The sequence below is a fragment of the Mya arenaria genome, chromosome 3 (genome assembly GCF_026914265.1).
Source record: "Mya arenaria isolate MELC-2E11 chromosome 3, ASM2691426v1".
NCBI lineage: Eukaryota > Metazoa > Mollusca > Bivalvia > Myida > Myidae > Mya > Mya arenaria.
Window position 1 is genome coordinate 3,404,273 of NC_069124.1, and position 22,832 is coordinate 3,427,104.

Consider the following 22,832-nt stretch of genomic DNA (forward strand, 5'->3'; position numbering starts at 1 on the left):
GCCAATTTCCAGTTCTAGATTTTCAACAAGTTTGGAGTGTTTTTGACTTGAAAAAATAATTAATTCAGTTTTGTCTGCATTCAATTTTAACATGTTTGAATTCATCCATGATATGATTTCTTTAAGGCATTGTTCAACTCGCGTGATTGTGACTACCTTTGATGCTTGGTCAGTTGGTTTAAACGAAAGATAGAGTTGGGAGTCATCTGCATAAAAATGGTGGTTTAGACGATGGTTTTTACAGATAGACCCGACCGGCTTAGTGTACATCGTGTAGAATTTTGGGCCCAGTACCGATCCTTGAGGAACACTGAATTTCATAAGGACCGGTTCAGAGAGTTTGCCGTCGATGCATACCGTTTGGTAGCGGTCTGTTAGGTATGATGCGACCCATTGACGAGGTTTATCTGCAAATCCAAAGTCAGATTCGAGTCTTTGAAGAAGGGTGTTATGGTCAATGGTGTCAAATGCAGCCGACAGGTCCAGCATCACGAGTACCGTAACATCACCTGTGTCTAATGATTCAAGAATGTCGTTTTGAACTTTTACCAATGCCGTTTCAGTTGAATGAAATTTCCTGTATGCTGACTGGTTTGTTTCATGTAATTGATTGTTTGTCAAATGTTCCTCAATTCTTCTGTTTACCACTTTTTCGAGGATTTTTGAGAGATATGGCAAATTTGATACGGGTCTGTAATTCTTGAGTATGTTTTTGTCAAGACTAGGCTTTTTTAACAATGGCCTTATTCGTGATGCTTTAAATGATTTAGGCACGATTGAACTTTGAAGCGAGCTGTTAACAATTTTCAGCAAAATTGGTAGAAGTTCGTTTATACAAGATTTCAAGAGACATGTAGGAAGAGGGTCTAGTTCACAAGACTTGTTAGCTGACTGTTGAACAAGCTTTTTCACCTCCTCCTCTGTTGCTGGAATGAAATTATCCATTCGCGCAATATCACGTACTTCTGTGCGTCGATCTTCTGGTACTGATTCACTCTGATGCCGAGATGAAATGTTCGTTCTGATTGTTTCTATTTTATCTATAAAGAAATCGCTGAACTCCTGTGCTAAAACTTCTGGTTTCTTACCTGGTGGAAGTGCAACTTCGCTTGGGCCATTCAATAAATGTTTCGTTAATTTGAACAAACTTTTTTGGTCCCGTTCACTTGATTTTACTTTCTCTGAGTAATAATCAATTCTTGCCTTTTTCAACATTTTGTTAACGATTGCGCATTGGTTCCTATACATTAAATGGTCAACGTTGAGTCTTGAAATCTGCCATTTACGTTCTAGCTTACGCTTCACATGTTTGGCACCGTGAAGCTCCTCCGTGTACCAGGGACAAGATGGTCTCAATGTGATGGTTTTTAAGATTATACACGATGAAGTCAGTTTGTTATACTCCTATTCTGATGTATTTGACTATTAAACATGACAAATAATCAATGCCCTCATGTATTTTGCCTGATTTATAATCAATTGACAATATTGCGATTCCTACTTAAGATAAGTTCATTCATAAATTGCTATGCTCAGTGCGATTTATTACCGCCTTAAGAGGAAACAATGCAAAGTCAACATTTCAAATGATGATTGTTAAAATACAATTCATGATTGATTGATTGAGGTTAATCAATTATCAAAATATCGGATACAATACAAATGACGGGTCGTTAGTTCACACATCAGTGTTTGTAATGTAAATATGTTCCTTTGTAATGCTTCAGAAAGTGTGTTCGATATTTTAATACTCGTTCATTATCGGAAATATTTATCTTATTTATTTGGTCAAAAATGTGTGGCCACTTAATAATTTGTTTAACCACATGAAATATTGCGACCAATTTGTCAAACTCGGAGGTTAAGAATGCTTTCCCATGGTGGATATACGTTATTGTAAATCAACATCACAAATGCATTAATTTTATCTACAATACATCCCTCGGGCCCACTGCGGTTCAGCTGTAAGATATATAGGATGTTAAAGTCGAAATGAATCACAATTTCAATTAAAGAAATTTTATGAGTCGGTATCCAACCGTGATCATTGGAAATTTAGAATACGAGATCAGTTTTGTCGACGGAAGGACATGAAGAATTTACTTTAATGGAACCTTAACTCGAAACATATTATACAATTAGGCGCCTTGGGTGTTAAAATGAAACGTTTTTATGAGCATCGATGATAATATAATTGAGAAACAAAAGTGATACTTTAAAGACATATATAAGGGAACTTTTCGTAAGACGCGTGGAAGCAGCGAATTCTGCAAACCGGAAGTAAAAACATGGCGGGGACGTCAGGCGGACGTCAACGGAAATTGGTCCACCGGCCGTCGGAAATGTTTATTGAGTTTACGCGGCAGGCAGAATGGGATGAGTTCCACTTCGAGAAACAGGTCATATCACCATCTATTATCTTGCTGTGGTTTTTAATTCTATGTATTTATCTTAGTCAGCCCAAAAGAGTGGCATTTGCAGATACACGCCTCATAGTAGCAACGTGTATGATTTATCATGTTAAAATATTTTTGGAAATACCGACTGAAGCATTATGATCGTTAAAATATAATTCTTCAAAGCATAAAATCATACATAAAAAATAACAATCAGAACCTTTCGGAGCAATCAAAATATCTTGTTCAAATTACTCTTTAAAGGAACTATACACCAGATTGGCACCAAAAAAAAGTTTTTTCTTTAACGAATCTCAGGACAATTATTTAATAAAATGTTTTACTCTTTGATATCATAATTGTAAAAACAAATTACCAAAATGTAAAAAAAATCGAGTCGGACACCGGGTTCGAGCCGGTGTCGTTATAATTGCAGTCTAGTGTTCTATCCACTGTGCTACGAAGGTTAACCTTAACCAAGTGAAATTTTAACCTATAAACCAAACTTGATGATACCACGTGATAACATCGACTAGCCAATCACGCATAAGAATGAATTATATTAGGTAAACATACCTAGTAATCTTTTTTATAGGAAAAATACGAAAAAAAAGCGAAAAAATAATTTATTTGTAAACTACATGGTACATCAGTTAGTTCATTTCAATGCATTGTACAGATCGATACCAAGTTTATGTCAGTTTTCCCTTTCTTTTTTTGCTATTTCATCATACTGTGTTAAGCCCCTTTAACGTCTGTAAAAGAAATTCTTTGAATATCTGTGTGTTGCTATACATTATCCTAAGTGTCGCGTCATTGTGCAAACACGTTAATATTGTTAATATGCATTCCCTATATAAGCCCCTCAAACTAAGTATGCATTCCCTATATTAACCCCGCAGACGAGGTATGCATTCCCTATATTAACCCCTCAGCCTAGGGATGCATTCCCTATATTAACCCCTCAGACGAGGTATGCATTACCTATATTAACCCCTCAGCCAAGGTATGCATTCCCTCTATTAACCCCTCAGACTAGGTATGCATTCCCTATATTAGCCCCTCAAACGAGGTATGCAATCCCTATATTAACCCCTCAGCCTAGGTATGCATTCCCTATATTAACCCCTCAGACGAGGTACGCATTCCACTCTATTAACCCCTCAGCCTAGGTATGCTTTCCCTATATTAACCCCTCAGACGAGGTATGCATTACCTATATTAACCCCTCAGCCTAGGCATGCATTCCCTATATTAACCCCTCAAACAAGGAAAGCATTCCCTCTATTAACCCCTCAGCCTAGGTATGCATTCCCTAGATTAACCCCTCAGACAAGGTATGCATTCCCTCTATTAGCCCCTCAGACTATGTATGCATTCCCTATATTAACCTCGCCGACTTAGAACACATTCCCTTTATTAACCCCTCAGACTTGGTACGCATGTCCTCTATTAGCTCATCAGACTAGGTACACATGTCCTCTATTAGCTCCCCAGACTAGGTACACAAGCCGGCTATTAGCCCCTCACACTTAGTACTCATTCCCTCTATTAGCCCCTCAGCCTAGGTACACATGTCCTCAATAAGGCCCTCAGACTAGGCACACATGTCCTCTATTAGCTCCTCAGACTAGGTACACATGTCCTCTATTAGCTCCTCAGACTAGGTACTCATGCCGGCTTTTAGCCTCTCAGACTAGGCACACATGTCCTCAATTAGCCCCTCAGACTAGGCACACATGTCCTCTATTAGCCCCTCAGACTAGGCGCACATGTCCTCTATTAGCTCCTCAGACTAGGTACACATGCCGGCTTTTAGCCTCTCAGACTTGGTACACATTCCCTCTTTTAGCCCCTCAGCCTAGGTACACATGACCTCTATTAGCCTCTCCGACAAGGTACACATGTCGTCTTTTAGCCCCTCAGACTTGGTACACATTCCCTCTATTAGCCCCTCAGACTAGGTACACATGCCGACTATTAGCCCCTTCGATTAGGTACACAATCCCTCTATTCCCCTCAGACTAGATACACATGTCCTTTATTAGCCCCTCAGACTAGGTACATATTCCCTCTATTAGCCCCTCAGACTAGGTACACATGTCCTCTATTAGCCCCTCAGAATACGTACACATGTCCTCTATTAGCCCCTCAGACTAGGTACACATGTCCTCTATTAGCCCCTCAGGCTAGGTATTCCCTCTATTAGACCCTCAAACTAGGAACACATGTCCTCTATTAGCCCCTCAGACTAGGTACACATGTCCTCTATTTGCCCCTCTAACTAGGTACACATGCCCTCTATTAGCCCCTCAGACTAGGTACACATGCCCTCTATTTGCCCCTCTGACTAGGTACACATGCCCTCTATTAGCCCCTCAGACTAGGTACACATGCCCTATATTACCTTCTCAGACTTGGTACAACTTCTCTCTTTTAGCTTCAAACTAGGTTCACAGGCCTTATATTACAATAAGCATATGTATAGCAAGTCCTACAACTCCGGTTAAGCTATTTGCTAAGAAATGTCCACTAACCGTCTGAAGAAACCGAACTAGCGTTGGCACCCGTGTAGGGTACTCTTGTTTGCTTGTGAAATTGCGAAATCATATCTATTATTTACTCAATAAGTCATGAATGTAATATAACCATTTCATGTATGAATAACTTTTATCAGAAAATGTAAACACTCTCTCATCCTTTTAAGTGGGATTTATTTGTTTGCAAATGGATATAAACCTTTTTCGAGATTGCTTTTATATTATCATTTGGCCCTTCAAATATTCAATAACTTATTGCTCTTTTGATATGTTTGGATTTTAAGAAGGTATTGTTTTTTACTCTAAAATGAGCCCAAGCTAATTTTGCTGCTTGATCTTATTCGAGAACCTACCAATTGTCAGCTTAATGTTGTTTGACAGAAAATGCAGAGCATGCAAATGCTGAATAATTCACTGCGCTTGACCCTGCAGACAAGTACGCTATATACTTTTTTGCTTGAACCTGCAGATGCTCAATAAATCTGAGCTGCTCAAAGAGAGTCTGCAGGGGTTTGAGGAGTGCACCGCCATCATTGGTGACCCTGCCAACAGGAACCAGCACCAGTTCAGGTAACATGCCACCACATCTTCAATGAAACACCAAAACCAGTATAGGTAACATGCCATCACCTGTTCACGTAAGTGCCACAACTTGTTCAACTAACGTGCCATTACAAGTTCAGGTAATATTCAACCACCTGTTCAAGTAACATTCCATCACCAGTTCAGACACAATGCCATAACAATTTAAGGTAACATTCTACCGCCAATTCAGGTAACAAAGCACCAGTTTCAAGTAACATTCCACCACTACTTCAGATACCATGCCATGACAAGATCAGGAAACATTCCAGCTACAGTTTAAATACCTTGCCACAACAAGTTTAGAAAACATTCAGTCGCCAATTCAGGTACCATACTATTTCAGGTTACATTCTACTACCATTTCAAGTAGCATTCCATCACCAGTTCAGATACCATTCCACAGCAAGTTCAAATAACAATCCATCACCGATTCATGTACTATACCTGTTTAGGGAACATGCCATCAGCGGTTCTGGAACCATGCCACAACCTGTTCAGAGATAATGCTACCACTAATTCAGGGAACACACAACCAGTGTAGGTAACATACCACCACAAGTCAAGGGAGAAGACATCACCAGTTCCGTCAACGTGCCGTCATCAGTTCAGGTACAGTGATATCACCATCAGGTAACATGCCAACACCAGTTCAGGTAACTTGCAACCTCAAGTGCAGGTAACATGATATCACAAGTTCCCGTATCATAACATCACTAGTTATGAAACATGCTTCCACCTGCTATGCCATTACCAGCTAAGGTTAAATGTCACTACCAGTCTTGCAACATGTCCCAACCACTTCAGGTTAACTGCCACTACCAGTTTTGGTATAACGCCACTTCATTTTTAGGTTAAATGCCACTCCTAGTTTTGTAACACGCCACTTCCAGTTCTGGTTAAATGCCACCAACAGTTTTGGTAATACGCCACCACCAGTTCAGGTAAAGTGCAACTACCTGTTGAGGTACCATGTTATCCCCAGTTCAGGTAAGTGACACAACCAGTTCAGCTAACACAATCTCAGGTAAAACATAATCGCAAGTTCAGCTGTCGTGGCACCATAGACAACGTCTCACCTTCAGTTCAGATAACGTTTTACCACCAGTTCAGGTAATATGTTTTCTCAATGTACAGCTAACGTAACGTCCCGATACACGCTATCAACAGTACCGGTATGTGAAAACACCCGTTCAGGTAAAATCCTATAACAGGTTATATGGAACTACCACTACAGGTCACAATTCACAACCAGTTCCGGTAAGATGGCAGACCCACCCGGTTAAGGTAACTTTCCGTTACCAGTTCAAGAAACATGCAACATGCAGTTCATGTTACATACACCCACAAGTTCAGGTAACATGCCATCACTAATTCAGGCAACATGCCACCACAAATTCAGGTAGCATGCTGTCAAAAAGTAAGGTAACATGCCATCACAAATTTAGGTAACATGTTATCACAAATTTGAGTCAGGTGACCATCAGTTCATGTAACTTTCTATCACCAGTTCAGGTAGCACGCCACCACCAATCCAGCTAATATGACACCATCAGTTAAGGTTACATGCCAAAGACAGTTCATGTAACATGACATCACAAGTTCAAGTAACATGCCACTGTCAGTTCAGATAACACGCCTCCAACAGTATATTTATCATGCCACCGTCAGTTCAGATAACAAGCTGCAAACAATTCAATTAACATGCCACCACCATCTCAGCTACATAACACGCCGCCACCAGTTCCAGTAACATGCGACCTCATATGTTTAGTTAACACGCCGACACCGGTTCAAATAACATGCTGTCAACAGTTCAAGTAACATGCCACCACCAGTTTAAGTAACATTCAACCGCCAGTTCAAGTTACCGCCCACCACCAAGTCAAGTTACATGCAACCACTAGTTCAAGTTACCTGCCGCCACCAAGTCAAATTACATGCTTCTCCTAGTTCAAGTTGCATGCCGCCACCAAGTCAAGTAACATGCAACCACTAGTTCAAGTTACATGCTATCACCGTTTTAAGTAACATACCACCAACAGTTCAAATAACATGCCTTCACCAACTCATATAGCATGCCACCACCGTTTCAAGTAACATGCCACCACCAGTTCAAATAACATGCCATCACCAATAAAAGTAACACGCCATCAACAATTTAAGTTATATGCAACCATCAGTTCAAGTAACATGCCACCGCAAGTTAAGGTAATACGCCGCCACCAGTTAAGGTAACACGCCACAATCAGTTAAGGCAACACGCCACCATCAGTTCAAGTAAAACGCCACCACAAGTTCAAGTTACACGCCTACCTAAGTTCACGTTACATGCCGCCACCATTTCGAGTAATAACATGACACCACTAGTTTAAGTTACATGACACTATCCGTTCATGTAACACGCCACCACCAGTTCAAGTGACATGCCACCACAAGTTCAGGTAACATTCTACCATCTATTCAGTTACCATCAGTTCAAGTAACATGCCACCGCCAGTTCAGGTAACACGCCACCATCATTTCAAGTAACATGCCGCCACCAATTCAAGAAATATGCAACCGCCAGTTTAAGTAACACCAGTTCACCACGCATGCACCAGTTCAGGTAACACGCCACCACCTGTTTAGGTAACATCCCACAACCAATTCAGGTAACACGCCACCGCCCGTTTAGGTAACTCGCCTCAACAATTTCAGGTAACACGCAATCACCAGTTTAGACAACACGCCACCACCAGTTTAGGTTACACGCCACCACCAGTTTAGATTGCACGCAAGCACCAATTCAGGTAACTAGCCACCACCAGTTTAGATAACACGACGCCACCAGTTTAGGTTACACGCCACCACCAGTTTAGATTACACGCAAGCACCAATTCAGGTAACACGCCACCACCAGTTTAAGTTACAAGTCACCACCAGTTTAGGTTACACGCCACCACCAGTTTAGGTTACACGCCACCACCAGTTTAGGTTACACGCAAGCACCAATTCAGGTAACACGCCACCACCAGTTTAAGTTACAATTCACCACCAGTTTAGGTTACACGCCACCACCAGTTTAAGTTACAAGTCACCACCAGTTTAGGTTACACGCCACCACCAGTTTAGGTTACACGCCACCACCAGTTTAGGTTACACGCCACCACCAGTTTAAGTTACAAGTCACTACCAGTTTAGGTTACACGCCACCACCCAAACCAAGAAATCACCAATCAATACTAATACCAAGTCTTCTAGACGGCACAAATTATTGATATATATACGTCCTGTGATGGCACTTAGGACAACCTTATTGCGTCTTTATGTAACAGATGTTATATAGCATTACGTATTATCTAGCACGTACCAACCTAACGTTAACGACAGTATAGGATACTGATAACACGACATAATATACGGACAATATTGTATATAGCCGAATATAGGTAAAATAGCTGACTTTCTCCAGATACAACACATGACGTTTTATTTCATATGTATGCAGCTACGTGAATATGACGCTACGTGACCGTGTGGTTGACGTCTTCACGACGTTTGAGACGCTTGAGGAACGTACAGTACTGGGAAACAAGCTCGCCAGACTCAAGTAAGCCTTGTAGGAATCGCCACATTGCAATTGTGGACTTGATGGACCATTCAATAAGCAATGTAGTGTGTGTCCGTGGTGATTGCTTCTACTCTTTTGAAGTAGTGTTGGCACTTGTAAATGGAGAGTCAATTGAAGTCACTTTTGTCCATATTTTTTTATTTAAAATTGAAACATTACAAGAACCTGTTGATTTTGTTGTTATTGGATAAATTATGTTTTTTACAACAAATCTAATGAATTAGACTTTAGGCTTATTGAAAACGAAATAATTTTAAAAATGTAACAATTTCAAAGAAATGAATAAACGCTGTTATGTAACATGCAGCAAGATTTTGGCATTTCACTGCCTGGTCGAACGAACATATTAGCGGCGCAGGTTTTCTTCAGCTAATGTTAATCCAAACTGTCTCTTCATGACTGTTAATGACAGGTTTGTGGAGAACTTGGTCGAGTACTACGAGTATGTCCTAGACGCCTTATCCCTCTCCTGTCTAACGGACGGCCAGGTTGCCACACGGCTCGAGGATCCCGGAATCCGCCTCCTCCTGACCGTTCGCCGCCTCCTCTGGGACTACTCAGACAGTTGTCCGAAGTTCTCCGAAGTGATCGCGGAGGGGGGCATGTTCCGGCAGTTGATGCTTGACCTACATTTTATATGTGCAGATGGTCAGGAGAGGCTAGAGAAACAAGCTGAGGTAAGCCAAACCTAGTGTCCACCGATTGAAAACTGTGGTCTTCAAAGACGCTATTTGAGCAAATATCAACATTTGCTGAAGGGTTCCAGCTTTTGGTATTTTTGTTTTAACACTTTAATGATTTGCAACACTTTATTTCGTAATTAAAAATGTGCATTTTACAAACCATGAGCAAGTTACTTTAACACGCGTATAATGTATCAGTTTATCTCATTAGTTATAAAAAGCGTTTAGGGATAAAAAAAAATGTATTTCTTTTCCTAACATCGCTAGACTCCGTCCTCTTTTCGGGTATATGGAAGTTTACCGAATAAACAAAACCACCTATTGGACGTTATAAAAAAGAACTTTAAATATTACTTTTTTGGCGACGAACGACGGAAATCCCTGATTAGTCTCGAGTGTCATTCCAAGATTATAACGTGTGTCAAAGAGAAAACATTTTTTGTCGTCTATGTAAATAAGCGATCGTGAAGCACGCTGCATTAAATGCATCGTTCATTTCACAAAATTCCTTTTAAAGACATTACAGGGGCCTGATACCCAAAGAATTCCATTAAGGTAGTTCTGAAATTGCTGATTGTTAACTCGTTAAGCCGAGCACGAACTGCGCTAGATGACGTCATCGCATTGAAAAAGATGGTGTGCCAACAGCGGTGCGGTAACTAGATTGAAAACCTCTTTTCTCCCGTCCTCGTGCTATGTTTGAGAAGAGTGTAGCAGAGCCTGAATGGTATTATCAACATGCCATTAACATAGAACATGCAACAAAATAATAAGTTTTTTAAATAATCCTATTATAAGCACCGAAAAGTGCTAACTTAAAGCTGCATTCTCACAGAATAAACGTTTTGACAACTTTTTAATTTTTTGTCTTGGAACGAGCTGATTTTTGCGAAAATGCATGGAAACCAGTTATATAAGACTGCTGACAAAAATTAGATCGCAGGTTTTTATATTCAAGTTCAAAAATTGATGTTTTATGCATTGTTCTTAAACCGTTAGTAACGGTATAAGCCATAAAACATTAATTTTCGAACGGAAATATGAAAATCTGCGATTTTATCTTTTGTCAGCAATCTCTTAACATTGGTTTGCAGATATTTATGCAAAAATTTGCTCTTTCCAAGACAAAAAATAAAAAAAAAATGTAAAAACGGTATCATCTGTGAGAGTGCAGCTTTAAAGCATTATATCATACTTAAAGTTATAACTTATTAGTTATTCTTTGTTTCATTGTCGTATTAGCTATCGGGAAAATTATGCAATTATCAATAGAAAATTACAATAACTGAAATGAGTAAAACAAATCAGCACAAAATAACATTCAAAAAGCTGAATAACTCATAACTGATGCATACATATCCATTGAAATATCACATCAGTTTAATGTGCCCAGCCATTGTTGGAAATAGGTTTGGGTATTCAGAATACCAGGTCAGATTTGCCTTCGTTTCAGCGGGAACTCTGACATCCCGCAACAAAAAAAACGTTCGATTTAGATAAATACGCGTCTTACTCAACGACTACACAACGGTAGGGATGATATTCCAAGGTACTTTTTGTAGTGAGTGCGCAAAGTTTGAATGTCAGTGTGTATTTAACGTGTTTCGTAGTCAATGAATCTCTTCATTGTTTCGTAATTGGCGTTTTCAATGTCGATTCTGCGCATTTCGTCTGATTATGTTAGAATTGTATCAAGAACTGGCATAAAAGTTACATTATGGCTTGTAGCTTTGACATTGTTAAGGGCAATTGTGGTTATGAGGATTTCTTGACACGGGAACCTTGTCTATTTATATATGATATTTTTTCAAGCTATACTCTTAGAAATTAATTGAAACTTCATTTCATCAATTTTAATTATTTTTTGTTAATTTTTTAACAATATCGAAGGACTGAAAGGACATATTTTAGTGATCAAGCTATGTGATGGACACCAGTGGGTATATATGCAATATTCACTTTATTATACCGAACACAATTACATATTTAGTCCTTTCACCTTTTCACAACTTTCGAGTTCATAATAAACAAAATTCTGTAATTATTTCTGTAACAATTGATCAGGGGGGTACACGTATTCCTAAAGTGCAACGGTTTAAGTGAGGTTTATGTGACTGATATGCAAGATGGCGGCGAAACAAAGACAAAATAGGATTTTCGGAACCTGTTTTCGCCTGGAAAGTAGAATAACGCGCATTCGGCTCTACAATTACCATGCCTCCCTCGGTTTTTTATTTCATGCTTCTAGGTTACAGAATAAAAAGGTTATTGAAGGAAAACCTTCGACCAGTCTCTTGTTTACAAATGTGGAGAGCGAGAATTTGATACTTTAAATGACGTTTATGCTCCAAAAACACATTTTTTGCAATGGTTTCTACTTTAACATTATTTAAATGTGGTATTTTAATTTCCTGACAATTCCTTTGCTGTACAAGAGCCTTCATGCTCAATTTATTTTTGGTTTAACCACCTAAATGTGTGCTGATAACAGTTCAACCACCTTTTGGACTCTGAACTGAAAGACATTTGACGAGCTTTTATAAGTGAAAACATACTGTGTGCAGATTCGGAATACGTGTACCCCCCTGATTGATACAAGTCTATAATGTAACAAAGACAGTATTGATAAACATTGAAGTTAACAAATGATATTGAAAACGTTTGGAAAAGTAACTCCGGAAATGAAAGTTTTACACACGCGCGTGCTATGTGACAGTATCACGAAAACTGGTCAAAACCGTACTGTCAGTGTGTGGCAGGATGACCTGAGGCATATTAATATGAAATTGCCCATGATTCAAGACATTAATAACATAACTATACAGAAGTCAAATTTAAACAAAATAATACAATGCGAAAATATATTGACATATAAGTTGTGTGGTTTATTGTGCATTTTCTGAAATATCTGAATACACCGGGAAACTATTGGCAAGACTTGATACCGGGTGTATCGATCACTTCTCACCTTACAATGTTGCTGAAGACATTTGCCAGATTCCACTTTCACACAATGCGCAAACTAACATAAATTCACAGATGTTTTTGGTTTCATTGACGAGGATTGACCATACTCCTCGTTCAAACAGGGTGAATACTCACATAAAATCACAGTTTGTTTGGTTTCTATGACGAATTCTCTCCGTCTATTATTGTTGACGAGGATTGACCAGACTCCTCGTTCAAACAGCGAGCGAACTCACAGGTTTTGTTTTTGGTTTCTATAGCGAATTCAAAAATTACCTTATATTGTTGTTGACGAGGATTGACCAGACTCCTGGTTCAAACAGCGGGCATACTCATACCATTTCGCAGTTTTCTAGTTTTCGAGGATAAATTCTTATCTTAGATGGTTGTTGATGAGACTCATCCTATTCCATGTAAGCATATTTCTGTGCACTTACATAACATGTAAACATAGGGGGCAAGAAGTGAATGCCGTCAATGAAGCGCTTATTTATGGAATTATGTAAAATTAAACCACAGCAAGCAGTTGTTTTCTTTTTAAGAAACTAGTCACGAACTTCGCTAGATGACGTCATCATGTCGGACCGAACGACGCGCGCAGAACAGTGTCATTGAAATCCTATAACTTTTCTGAATAAGATTATCCATAAATTACTGTTTCTCGTGTTCTTTAATTTATATCGGTTGTAAGAATCTGATTTCGTTGCATTTACATCATCATTATCTCTTCTTTCTTTACGTCTGACAACACCAGGCCGGAAGTGACGTATTTGTGTTTTGCTCGGCGGTCAGCATCCTTTATAACTGCGCGCGAAACCCATTCATTGAGAAGGAGCGCTTCCGGGAGTGTAGGGCCGTGCAAAAACTGACACCCTTCCTTAGATGCCAGTATGACTGTAAGAAGGCCTCCTTATTGAATATTCGGTCATCATCAATCTCTGCTGCCTACAGTAAACGCATTGTATTAAACCAACGAATGACGCTATCTTAAATGTATACGTTATGTTCAAAAACCTGGATAGTTTACATTTAAGATTATTTTATCAGTTCTGTTTTCTGAAACACACACGCATAAATGCCATGTGCACACTGAATACAACACAACATGCTATAGAAATATTTTTTTATTATCCACTTTTTGCAGATATCAAAATGGTTACTCTGCTAGCTCTTGTCCACATGGTGAGAGAGAACGAGCTGGCGGGCCTGGAGATGGAGGCGGGTTTTGACCTCACCGCCTTTATCACCGACGCTCTTTATATGGCCATACAGGTCAGCAGGAAGTCCTCCATTTACAATCTAGACAATTGGAGAAATTAATATTTCTTCGATACCAAAATTCACAAACTCGAATAAGAAACATTAAATCATCCACTAGTGTTGCTATTCTGCAAACCATGCAGTTAGTTTCTGTCTTGTGTAATGGTTAATCACCCATTAATCCCGAAAATGTTTATTAACTTATAACAATACGATTTTAATCACAAATATTGTCATCTGCAGTCGAAGGAAAGACGAGAGCACGGGTTTCACGTGTCTGAGTTGGTGGACGGCCTCACGGCGCTCGCTCAGACGAAAGAACAGAAGCGGAGGTTTAGTGCACCCCATGTGCTAACCATCTGCGCGCGCATTCTCCGGAAGGAAAATCAGAGCGAAGTGCTGGCCGTCCTAAAGCTCATCTGGGAGCTAGCATTTCTGGAGGACTGCAGGATCGCCATCAAGGTTTAATTGCATGATCTTCTGGTTATATATACATATGAAGCATACATGGTAATGTGGGCCACTTTCCTAAATGAATATGCTTATGTTTATGCGGTATCACGGCAAGCAAATGAAGGTAGAAGAAAGATCAAAATGAGAAATATATTGCAGATAATTGTTTGTTTGAGTGAGATATTGATGTTGTTCCATCAAGTGAGCACCGAAAGTCATATTTTCGCGAGTGGCGAAGCCACGATTGAAAATATGAACTTCCGAGCTATAAATAGGAGAAAAAAATCGATATCTTACTCACAGAAACAATTTTTAGTTTTATATTAAGCTTCCAACGAAAGTTTTAGCGCTTTTACCTATTTCATCACCATGACCTTTCAGTTATGCGGTAACGCATCCCGTTTAGTGCCTTATATTTTGACCGCATAACTGAATTACTTCAAACATTATATATTTTACAACGATTGTGAAGGAAGCTATGATAGCTTATGCTAAGTCACTCTCGTTGGCACGATGTTGCGCGAGAGTGTGGTCTTGTGTTGTGGGGGAAACCGAAGTACCCGGAGAAAACCCACTTGTCCGGCTTGGTGACCACTAACCAAACTCACATGCGCCCAGGCCGGGAATCGAACCCGGGTCGCCTTGGTGAGAAGCGAGTGCGCTAACCACTGCGCTAACCGGACAACCTAATAACATTATTATTAAAGTGCATGACGAATTGAAATTTGGCTTAATTGCAATACACAGTTATTCGTAGTGTCCATTTTTATAAACGCACCATTAAGAATCAGGTAACATTAACATATCATTCTGATCATTTTACAACAAACTGTTTTTTGCAATTGTTCAAAAGGCTTAAAAACAAACAATTGGATTGCGAATGTATACACAAATCAATATTTAATTCAGTGAGTCACGGATGAACTTGTAACCTGTGTTACTGGCAAAAACTTGGGAATTTAATACAGAAAATCAATGTTTCAAAGTGCCTGCTGCTTATAAACTGTTACTGCTGTCCGAAATCATGCGAATCATTAGTCGGCGCCCAGAAGACTATATTTGATATAACTCAAGACATTCCTCCAACTAAGGGACCAGTCCATAAATTGAAAATCAATGCTTTCGATATTTTCCACGTAGCACGATAAAATATGAAGTTTAATATGTTTTATAAAAATGTTCACTTAAATTGATAATGAAACCTTAAATTATAGCCCTGATTATCATTTTTTTAAATTAATATTAAATAGTAGCTTTCACCCAAATAGATGAAGGTTACACGGTACTATTACAACATCCATTATGTTTCTAAAACTCCTACGCAGTAACTTCCTTGGCGAGCAGCTTAAAAAGCGAGTTTTGAAAAAATAACATTGAGCTTAATTGTTTATTTTGAAAATGTCATTCATAAGAATCAATTTCAGATTATTCTCTCTTAATATTTAGTATTTTTATTCCCGTTCGATTTACTTTAGAGTAAAATGTGTTCACAAAATCAAATACAATATATTAAGCCAAGAATTCACATTACATGCCGGTACAAATAAAAGGTGAAATTCATGCTATTGAAATTCATTTTGTATTTGTGTTTGGAGAGTGATCGAACGGAGGGACTGGCGGCCAATTGGCGGATTGCTGGTGACCGGCAATTGTTTTCTTTGCTGATAAAATTAATATACAGTAATTGTTGATGCTGTAGATGATACCCATCTGCTCGAATTATTGTGAAATAATTGGTATTAATGAAGCAAAATCATGCAAATAAATATTAGCGAGTTTCGGGCAGCTTGGTTCGGATTGATCCAGACATTTACCCGTCAATAAGTTCTATTAAGGTATGACGATTATCGCGGCTAAAACATTAAAATGTGAGATTATTATTATTATTATTATTATTATTATTATTATTATTATTATTAGTGTTATTATTATTAATTAGTATTATTATTATTTAACTGTGGTTACAACAAGGACGACAACTAAGATTGTGTTTTGAATAAGGAACGAAGGAGACAAGTCGGGAAAAAGAAATTCCTTTTTTTTAAAAATTGAAATATCAAAATGTGTATAGTCACCGTTTCAAAATATTCTTTCACTTTTTAAAAACAGGGAAATGTCTATTTTTTTCACTGATAAACAACCGGAAAGCATAAAATAAAATAAAAAATAAAACATATATAAATGTTATTTGGCTAGCCCCAGATGTTCATGTGGACTGAAACATATAACAAGACCTTCACCATGAACAAAATGTAATAATGATTAAGAACACAATATAGCATCTACAGAATTAGAGATATGCAAATCTGAACTCTGTGATTGGATGCAGACATAGACCAATCGCTAACATTATTGTGTGGATAATGTATTTTCCAGAGCGAGGAAGAATTGTTAGACGCCGTTAGAATGCAACGATTTAACAACCACTATGATACCCAGTATACCGCCCGCCGGGCTGCCTTCCAGTTGCTAGACTTGCCCGACAGGCTCAACACAGGTAGCGGTCGGGGTAGGAGTTTTAGGGGGTGGGGGAGGGGAGAGAATATCACTGATAGGCACAAATCAAAAACATCCACGCAAGACGAATGCCGATAAGTGATTCTAGCGTCCAAATTAGCTACGGATGACAGGATGGCATGCAAGTTGAGGTCGAAAGATGAACAGCATACGTGACGCTATACGTCAGAGATTGTGAAAACAAATGCATAAAAAGGCATTTAACATTTGTTTCCATTGCTTAATCATTGTTCATACTGTGTTGAAGTAAAAACAACTTGGTAAGATTATTTGTTTTAAGCGTCTTTCCAGCTACATCTAATGATTTTTGTGTAGGTAGTATATATTTTCAAGAAGGACATTAACAGTACATGTATTTGCATAATAATGATCGGATCCGTTTAACTACTAAACTGGGATAAAAAGTTTCTCGAAAACCGTTTAATATTTTTGAACACGGCTTCGTGAAAGTGTTTATGATCCGAATTCTTCAAGGAAAGTGCTGACTTGTGCTCATTAATTTTACTTTATTACTTCAGACATTCATGTATATTCACCAAGAGCGGATTACGGTATTGGATACCTTCTTATTACATGTATGAATATAATGGGAAGAAAATAATGCACATATCTGACTGATACTGTCACCTATGTACAGTAGCTGAGACCAAGCGTAGGTTTCACCTGTCGAAGGACAAAGCTCCTCTGCCAAGAATGTTTGGCTAAAAACCCTTTCCAAACCTGTTTTCAGTTAAACACAAATTATTAGTTCATTTTAATTCATAAGTATATATTTACACCTCAACTTCAATTCCTTAAATGAACTGCCTTTCGGCAATTGCGATGAACGCAACATCTTCGGATATGTTCGGATCACAATTCATCGCATAACAATATACATGAAAACTATTGATCTTGTTATTGTTTGTATTGTGTCAGCAGGTCCCGTAAAATATCAATCAACATATAAGAAAGTGCTAAGTTATTATATTTTAAATGTATTGTTGCCATTAGTGTTTCAATTTTACGTTTAAAAGTTATTTCAAGTGGTTGATCTTTTCCCGCGTTATTGTGACGTCATTTGAAAAAATGTTTCCGGTTACAGTGGGGTCGTTCTATTTACAGAATGGGTATAAAAAGATTACTGAAAGATTTTCTTAACTGAAATGAATAAAAAAAATTAACAATTCATGAATAAAATAAATAGTAAACGATTGCGGAACAATTATTAATTTAGCCATACTTGTCAGTCTGTCGTTCGGATTCCTGCTTTTGATGATAATTAGTTTCAGAAAACAGTAGTTATTTACCAATAGTTTTCAGTTGAGACCCGTCCCCCGGACTTTGATGCCCGGCCGCATGTTATGTTCAGCTACCACTGGGGCGACCGGAAATCAGTTATGGAGGTAGGGCACTTCCTGTTAATCAATCATGTTCGTTGTTTAGATAAGTCTAGCACGGCCAAATACTTCGTACTCCCTATTATGTTTATAAGCCTATTTGACTTAGTTATTTTTTATATTGGACCATACTAGACGTCAAATAGAAATATCATCGTGTTTAGATAAATTATAGTGTTTCCATCGGTCGGTGTCGCTCCCTTGTATACATGTGTGGTATTTTTTTTCATTTTTTTTAAATGAAGATGTGATACCTTCAACAATTCAGCATTTCTGATCGTAACAACTGTATCACTGTGAGTGAAATATCGTCATTTGTACATAGTGCATGTCGAATCATTCACGTAGATGTATACATGAACACACTGTTCCTAGATTTACCGAGTCCTCCGTGCGGAAGGGTATCCTATTTGGATTGACGTCGCCGAGCTCAGCAAACATTCTGACGTGACGGAAGCTGTGAAATCTGCGGTGGAACATTCCATTGTTATTCTTGCCTGTCTTTCGGAGAAATACAAAAACAGCAGAAACTGCAGAACTGGTATGAAACAATGCTTTTTTTCATTTTGCTATGAAAGCCAAAAGTATATCGTTAGTGTTATAAGTGGGAGGACTTTATGTAGATGTTAGGGAGCATGTCGTACCAAGAGTAGAACACCAACGCGTTCAGCAAAACCTGAAACTTTGGACACCAATTGCAAACGTGTAGTGCGATTTGAGGACTTGAAGAAATTATCATTTAAATAACCTAGGTTCTAAAAATGTACAGAATGAACCAGCAAGCATTTTCTTAAATAAGCCGATTTAACTCCAAAATTGGCTGCATGCATTCGGAAAACAATCGCAATACTGTTATTGACCAAACAAAGCATCGGGTGGGGTTTGTACGCAAGAGAACAGTATTAAATAGATGTGTTGAAGCAAAAAATGCATTGAGTGAGTCGGGAAGCCTAGTAAGAACGTGCATTGTTTTCACGAGATATTTTGATACAGACATTATTTTGATCTAAAACAAGCGTCTTCGTAAACGAGCAATTGCTTTTCATTCGGTGCACAAGGTCGTTTCTAAAAATTATCGTTGAAACATATAGAAAACAGTGGTAATACTCACCGAATCGAGGATGTTTATCACTCAAAACAATGAACCGGGAAGCATGGACGCACCTGACATTACTGCCCTTGTGTATGTTACATTGTGAATGGGTTACTCTTAGAATTTATCTCAATGACTGTTATGTATCTATTGTATAAATCTTCTCTATTTTGAGAGAAATTACTTACATATTCTACGTCAACGCCACTTCAAGGTCAAAGTAAGAAACATTCTCTCATATGTGATATATTCCTGTATTTTAAGTTATTCTATGATTAATTTGTGTAACATTTGGCGACAAAATTGTAAGTTTCTTCATTATAAGACATCTTTTTTTCATTTAATTTCGATACTTGGTACAAATGTTAGCAATGTAACAGTAAGATATGCAAACATGAAACTTGGTACATATGTTAGCAATGCAACAGTAAGATATGCAAACATGAAACTTGGTACAAATGTTAGCAATGCAACAGTAAGATATGCAGACATGAAACTTGGTACAAATGTTAGCAATGCAACAGTAAGATATGCAAACATGAAATTTGGTACATATGTTAGCAATGCAACAGTAAGATATGCAAACATGAAACTTGGTACAAATGTTAGCAATGCAACAGTAAGATATGCAAACATGAAACTTGGTACAAATGTTAGCAATGCAACAGTAAGATATGCAAACATGAAATTTGGTACATATGTTAGCAATGCAACAGTAAGATATGCAAACATGAAACTTGGTACAAATGTTAGCAATGCAACAGTAAGATATGCAGACATGAAACTTGGTACATATGTTAGCAATGCAACAGTAAGATATGTAAACATGAAACTTAGCACATATGTTAGCAATGCAACAATAAGATATGCAAACATGAAACTTGGTACATATGTTAGCGATGCAACAGTAAGATATGCAGACATGAAACTTGGTACATATGTTAGCGATGCAACAGTAAGTAATGCAGACATGAAACTTGGTATATATGTTAGCAATGCAACAGTAAGATATGTAAACATGAAACTTAGCACATATGTTAGCAATGCAACAATAAGATATGCAGACATTAATCTTGGTACATATGTTAGCAATGCAACAGTAAGTTATGCAGACATGAAACTTGGTACATATCTTCGCAATGCTACAATATGATATGTAAACATGAAACTTAGTACATATGTTAGCAATGCGGCTGTAAGATATGCAAACATGAAACTTGGTACATGTTCGAAATGCAGCAGTAAGATATGTAAACATTAAACTTGGTACATGTTGGCAATGTAACTGTTTATCCTGTATTATAAAACGTTCTTATATATGTGTTCAGTTATGTCTTAATAGACTGAGAAATCGGACAATACCCGCTTGCGTTGCTAGCGTTAAATTAACCGTATCATATTTAGATAAAATAATTTCCATACACAGAGTAAGAGTATGGTTTCTCGCTAAAGAGAGCCATACTGCCGCTCCAACTGTAGACGGGGATTGCGTTGCTAACGTTAAATTGACCGTATTTTATTTTTATAATAATTTAAATAATAGCATTTCCATACACAGAGTTAGAGTATGGTTTCTCGCTAAAGAGAGCCATACTGCCGCTCCAACTGCATACGGGGTACGAGGCGGACGGTTGGCTGCGGTCCGTCATCGGGGAGGAACCGGATGTCCTCTACTTCACGGAGCGGCAGCCCCCGCCGGCCCAGCTTAGGAGGCTGCGAGATAAATTGGTAAAGTATATCGCCCCGCATCGGGGTAGGAGAAATTTGATGTTGTGATATATGTCTGCCTTTCTGTATGTATTTATGTATTTTATGGTCCAGTCAATAAAGTTTATTGCACGTTTCAGCAAACACATATTCAAGGCGTCACACCGCCGTTGTATCGCACACCGTCCAGACAGAAGTCACGTGAGTTGACACGGGCTCTGTCACGTGGACCATCACGTGGTCAGTCCCGCGCGACGTCACGTGCCTCTGTGCTCGGGCCGATCTCAATACAAACTGTATGCAAGGTGCTGGAATGGACACCGGAAGATGTTGAACAGTGGGCTTTCGACATAAAGCTTGAGTGAGTTCTTGTTGTCGAACAAATTTACAAATGATTTTCAAACTTCAGTTAACTGTCCTCAATGATGCGACAAAATATAAATTAGTGCAAGGTGGATATTCCTACAACTTTTGTTGAAGAACTGAATATTAACAAAGTATAATCCCATTTTATTCCTTTGCTTTAGTCCGGCGTCTTATATGAATAACGGGGACTCATAGAAATTGCTCGTTTTTCAGGAAAAAAAAAAACTATTCAGAAACTGTTTCTGTGTTGATAGTTGGTAATGTAATTATATTTATCAACTCTCAGCTAGGGCTAATTCATTCTTCGGACTGCATACTGTATGTGGAAATGGTTTATTTGTTGTCTGGTCCCCATACTATTTACCAGAATGTGCTTGAAGCCAAAGGTTCGCTTCGTACAGAATACTTGATACGTCACACATAATTAACTGCAATATATTTCCAGAGGGAGTGCTTACCGCAAGGTGTCCAAGATGTCTGGACCTCAAGTTTACTGTCTCTTTCAAAACTGGATGAAGGTAATCTACTTATTTGTATGTTTTATGTTTATAATCGAGTTTAATAAGATGCCAATAAGATTGATGAAGATTAGGGTTTGAAGATTAAAGACTATCTATTGTTTTCCTCAGAAATACTGTTCTCATATAACAGCCATGTTTTAGTTAGCCTGCGTTGGTCACGTAAAGTGATTCCATTTGTATTTCATTTTGAAGCTTTTGCATTATGGATCTATTTGAATAAAACAACAAAATGAAAATTGGATGTTTCAAATACCAATATTTCATTTTTGCGGTATTTCCAGAAGCCGGAGTCGTTTTGCTACTGGGCAGAGAGTATTCTACACCTGGGCAGCGTGGAAGACCTCGCGCGCTTTAGTAACGCCGTCCGCAATCTGACGTCATATGTCGCATGACGTCGCCGAAAATTAGATTATGATAATCTAAATTATTAGTGCTTGTTAAAATATATCCGTTAAGGGATATGTGTATGGCTGTATCAGTTGTTTGACGCTGTGATGTGCATTTGTTATTAAAGCAAATAAAATGGATTGATGTTTGTATAAAAATGGAAAAGCACCGCCACATGAACGTTTTAATATATTACTATTCGTTTCAAAATCAACAAAGTGTTGATACAAAATACTTTCTACGAAAATATGTTTATATTCACCGCCAAATCTGCTCTACATGCTATGGAGCTGCAGTAAGTAGGGTTTATCCTCGATTGACATTGGGCCAGTTGTTGGTACATTCGCTAAACATATAGCGATGAAGAT

At 38.3% G+C, this 22,832-nt stretch overlaps 1 protein-coding gene across 1 annotated transcript; it reads left to right on the forward strand.

Annotated features, from left to right (window-relative positions):
- The first annotated feature begins 1,685 nt into the window (after positions 1–1,685).
- Positions 1,686–22,565, forward strand: LOC128228856 (uncharacterized). Its single transcript, XM_052940382.1, has 14 exons — positions 1,686–2,399; positions 5,406–5,506; positions 9,009–9,110; positions 9,544–9,808; positions 13,536–13,677; positions 13,926–14,053; positions 14,285–14,503; positions 16,871–16,991; positions 18,314–18,396; positions 18,766–18,931; positions 21,042–21,211; positions 21,331–21,551; positions 22,002–22,074; positions 22,359–22,565. Exons 1-14 carry the CDS (start codon positions 2,289–2,291, stop codon positions 22,467–22,469), a joined length of 2,013 nt encoding a protein of 670 aa, XP_052796342.1. The 5' UTR covers positions 1,686–2,288; the 3' UTR covers positions 22,470–22,565.
- Positions 22,566–22,832: the final 267 nt, after the last annotated feature.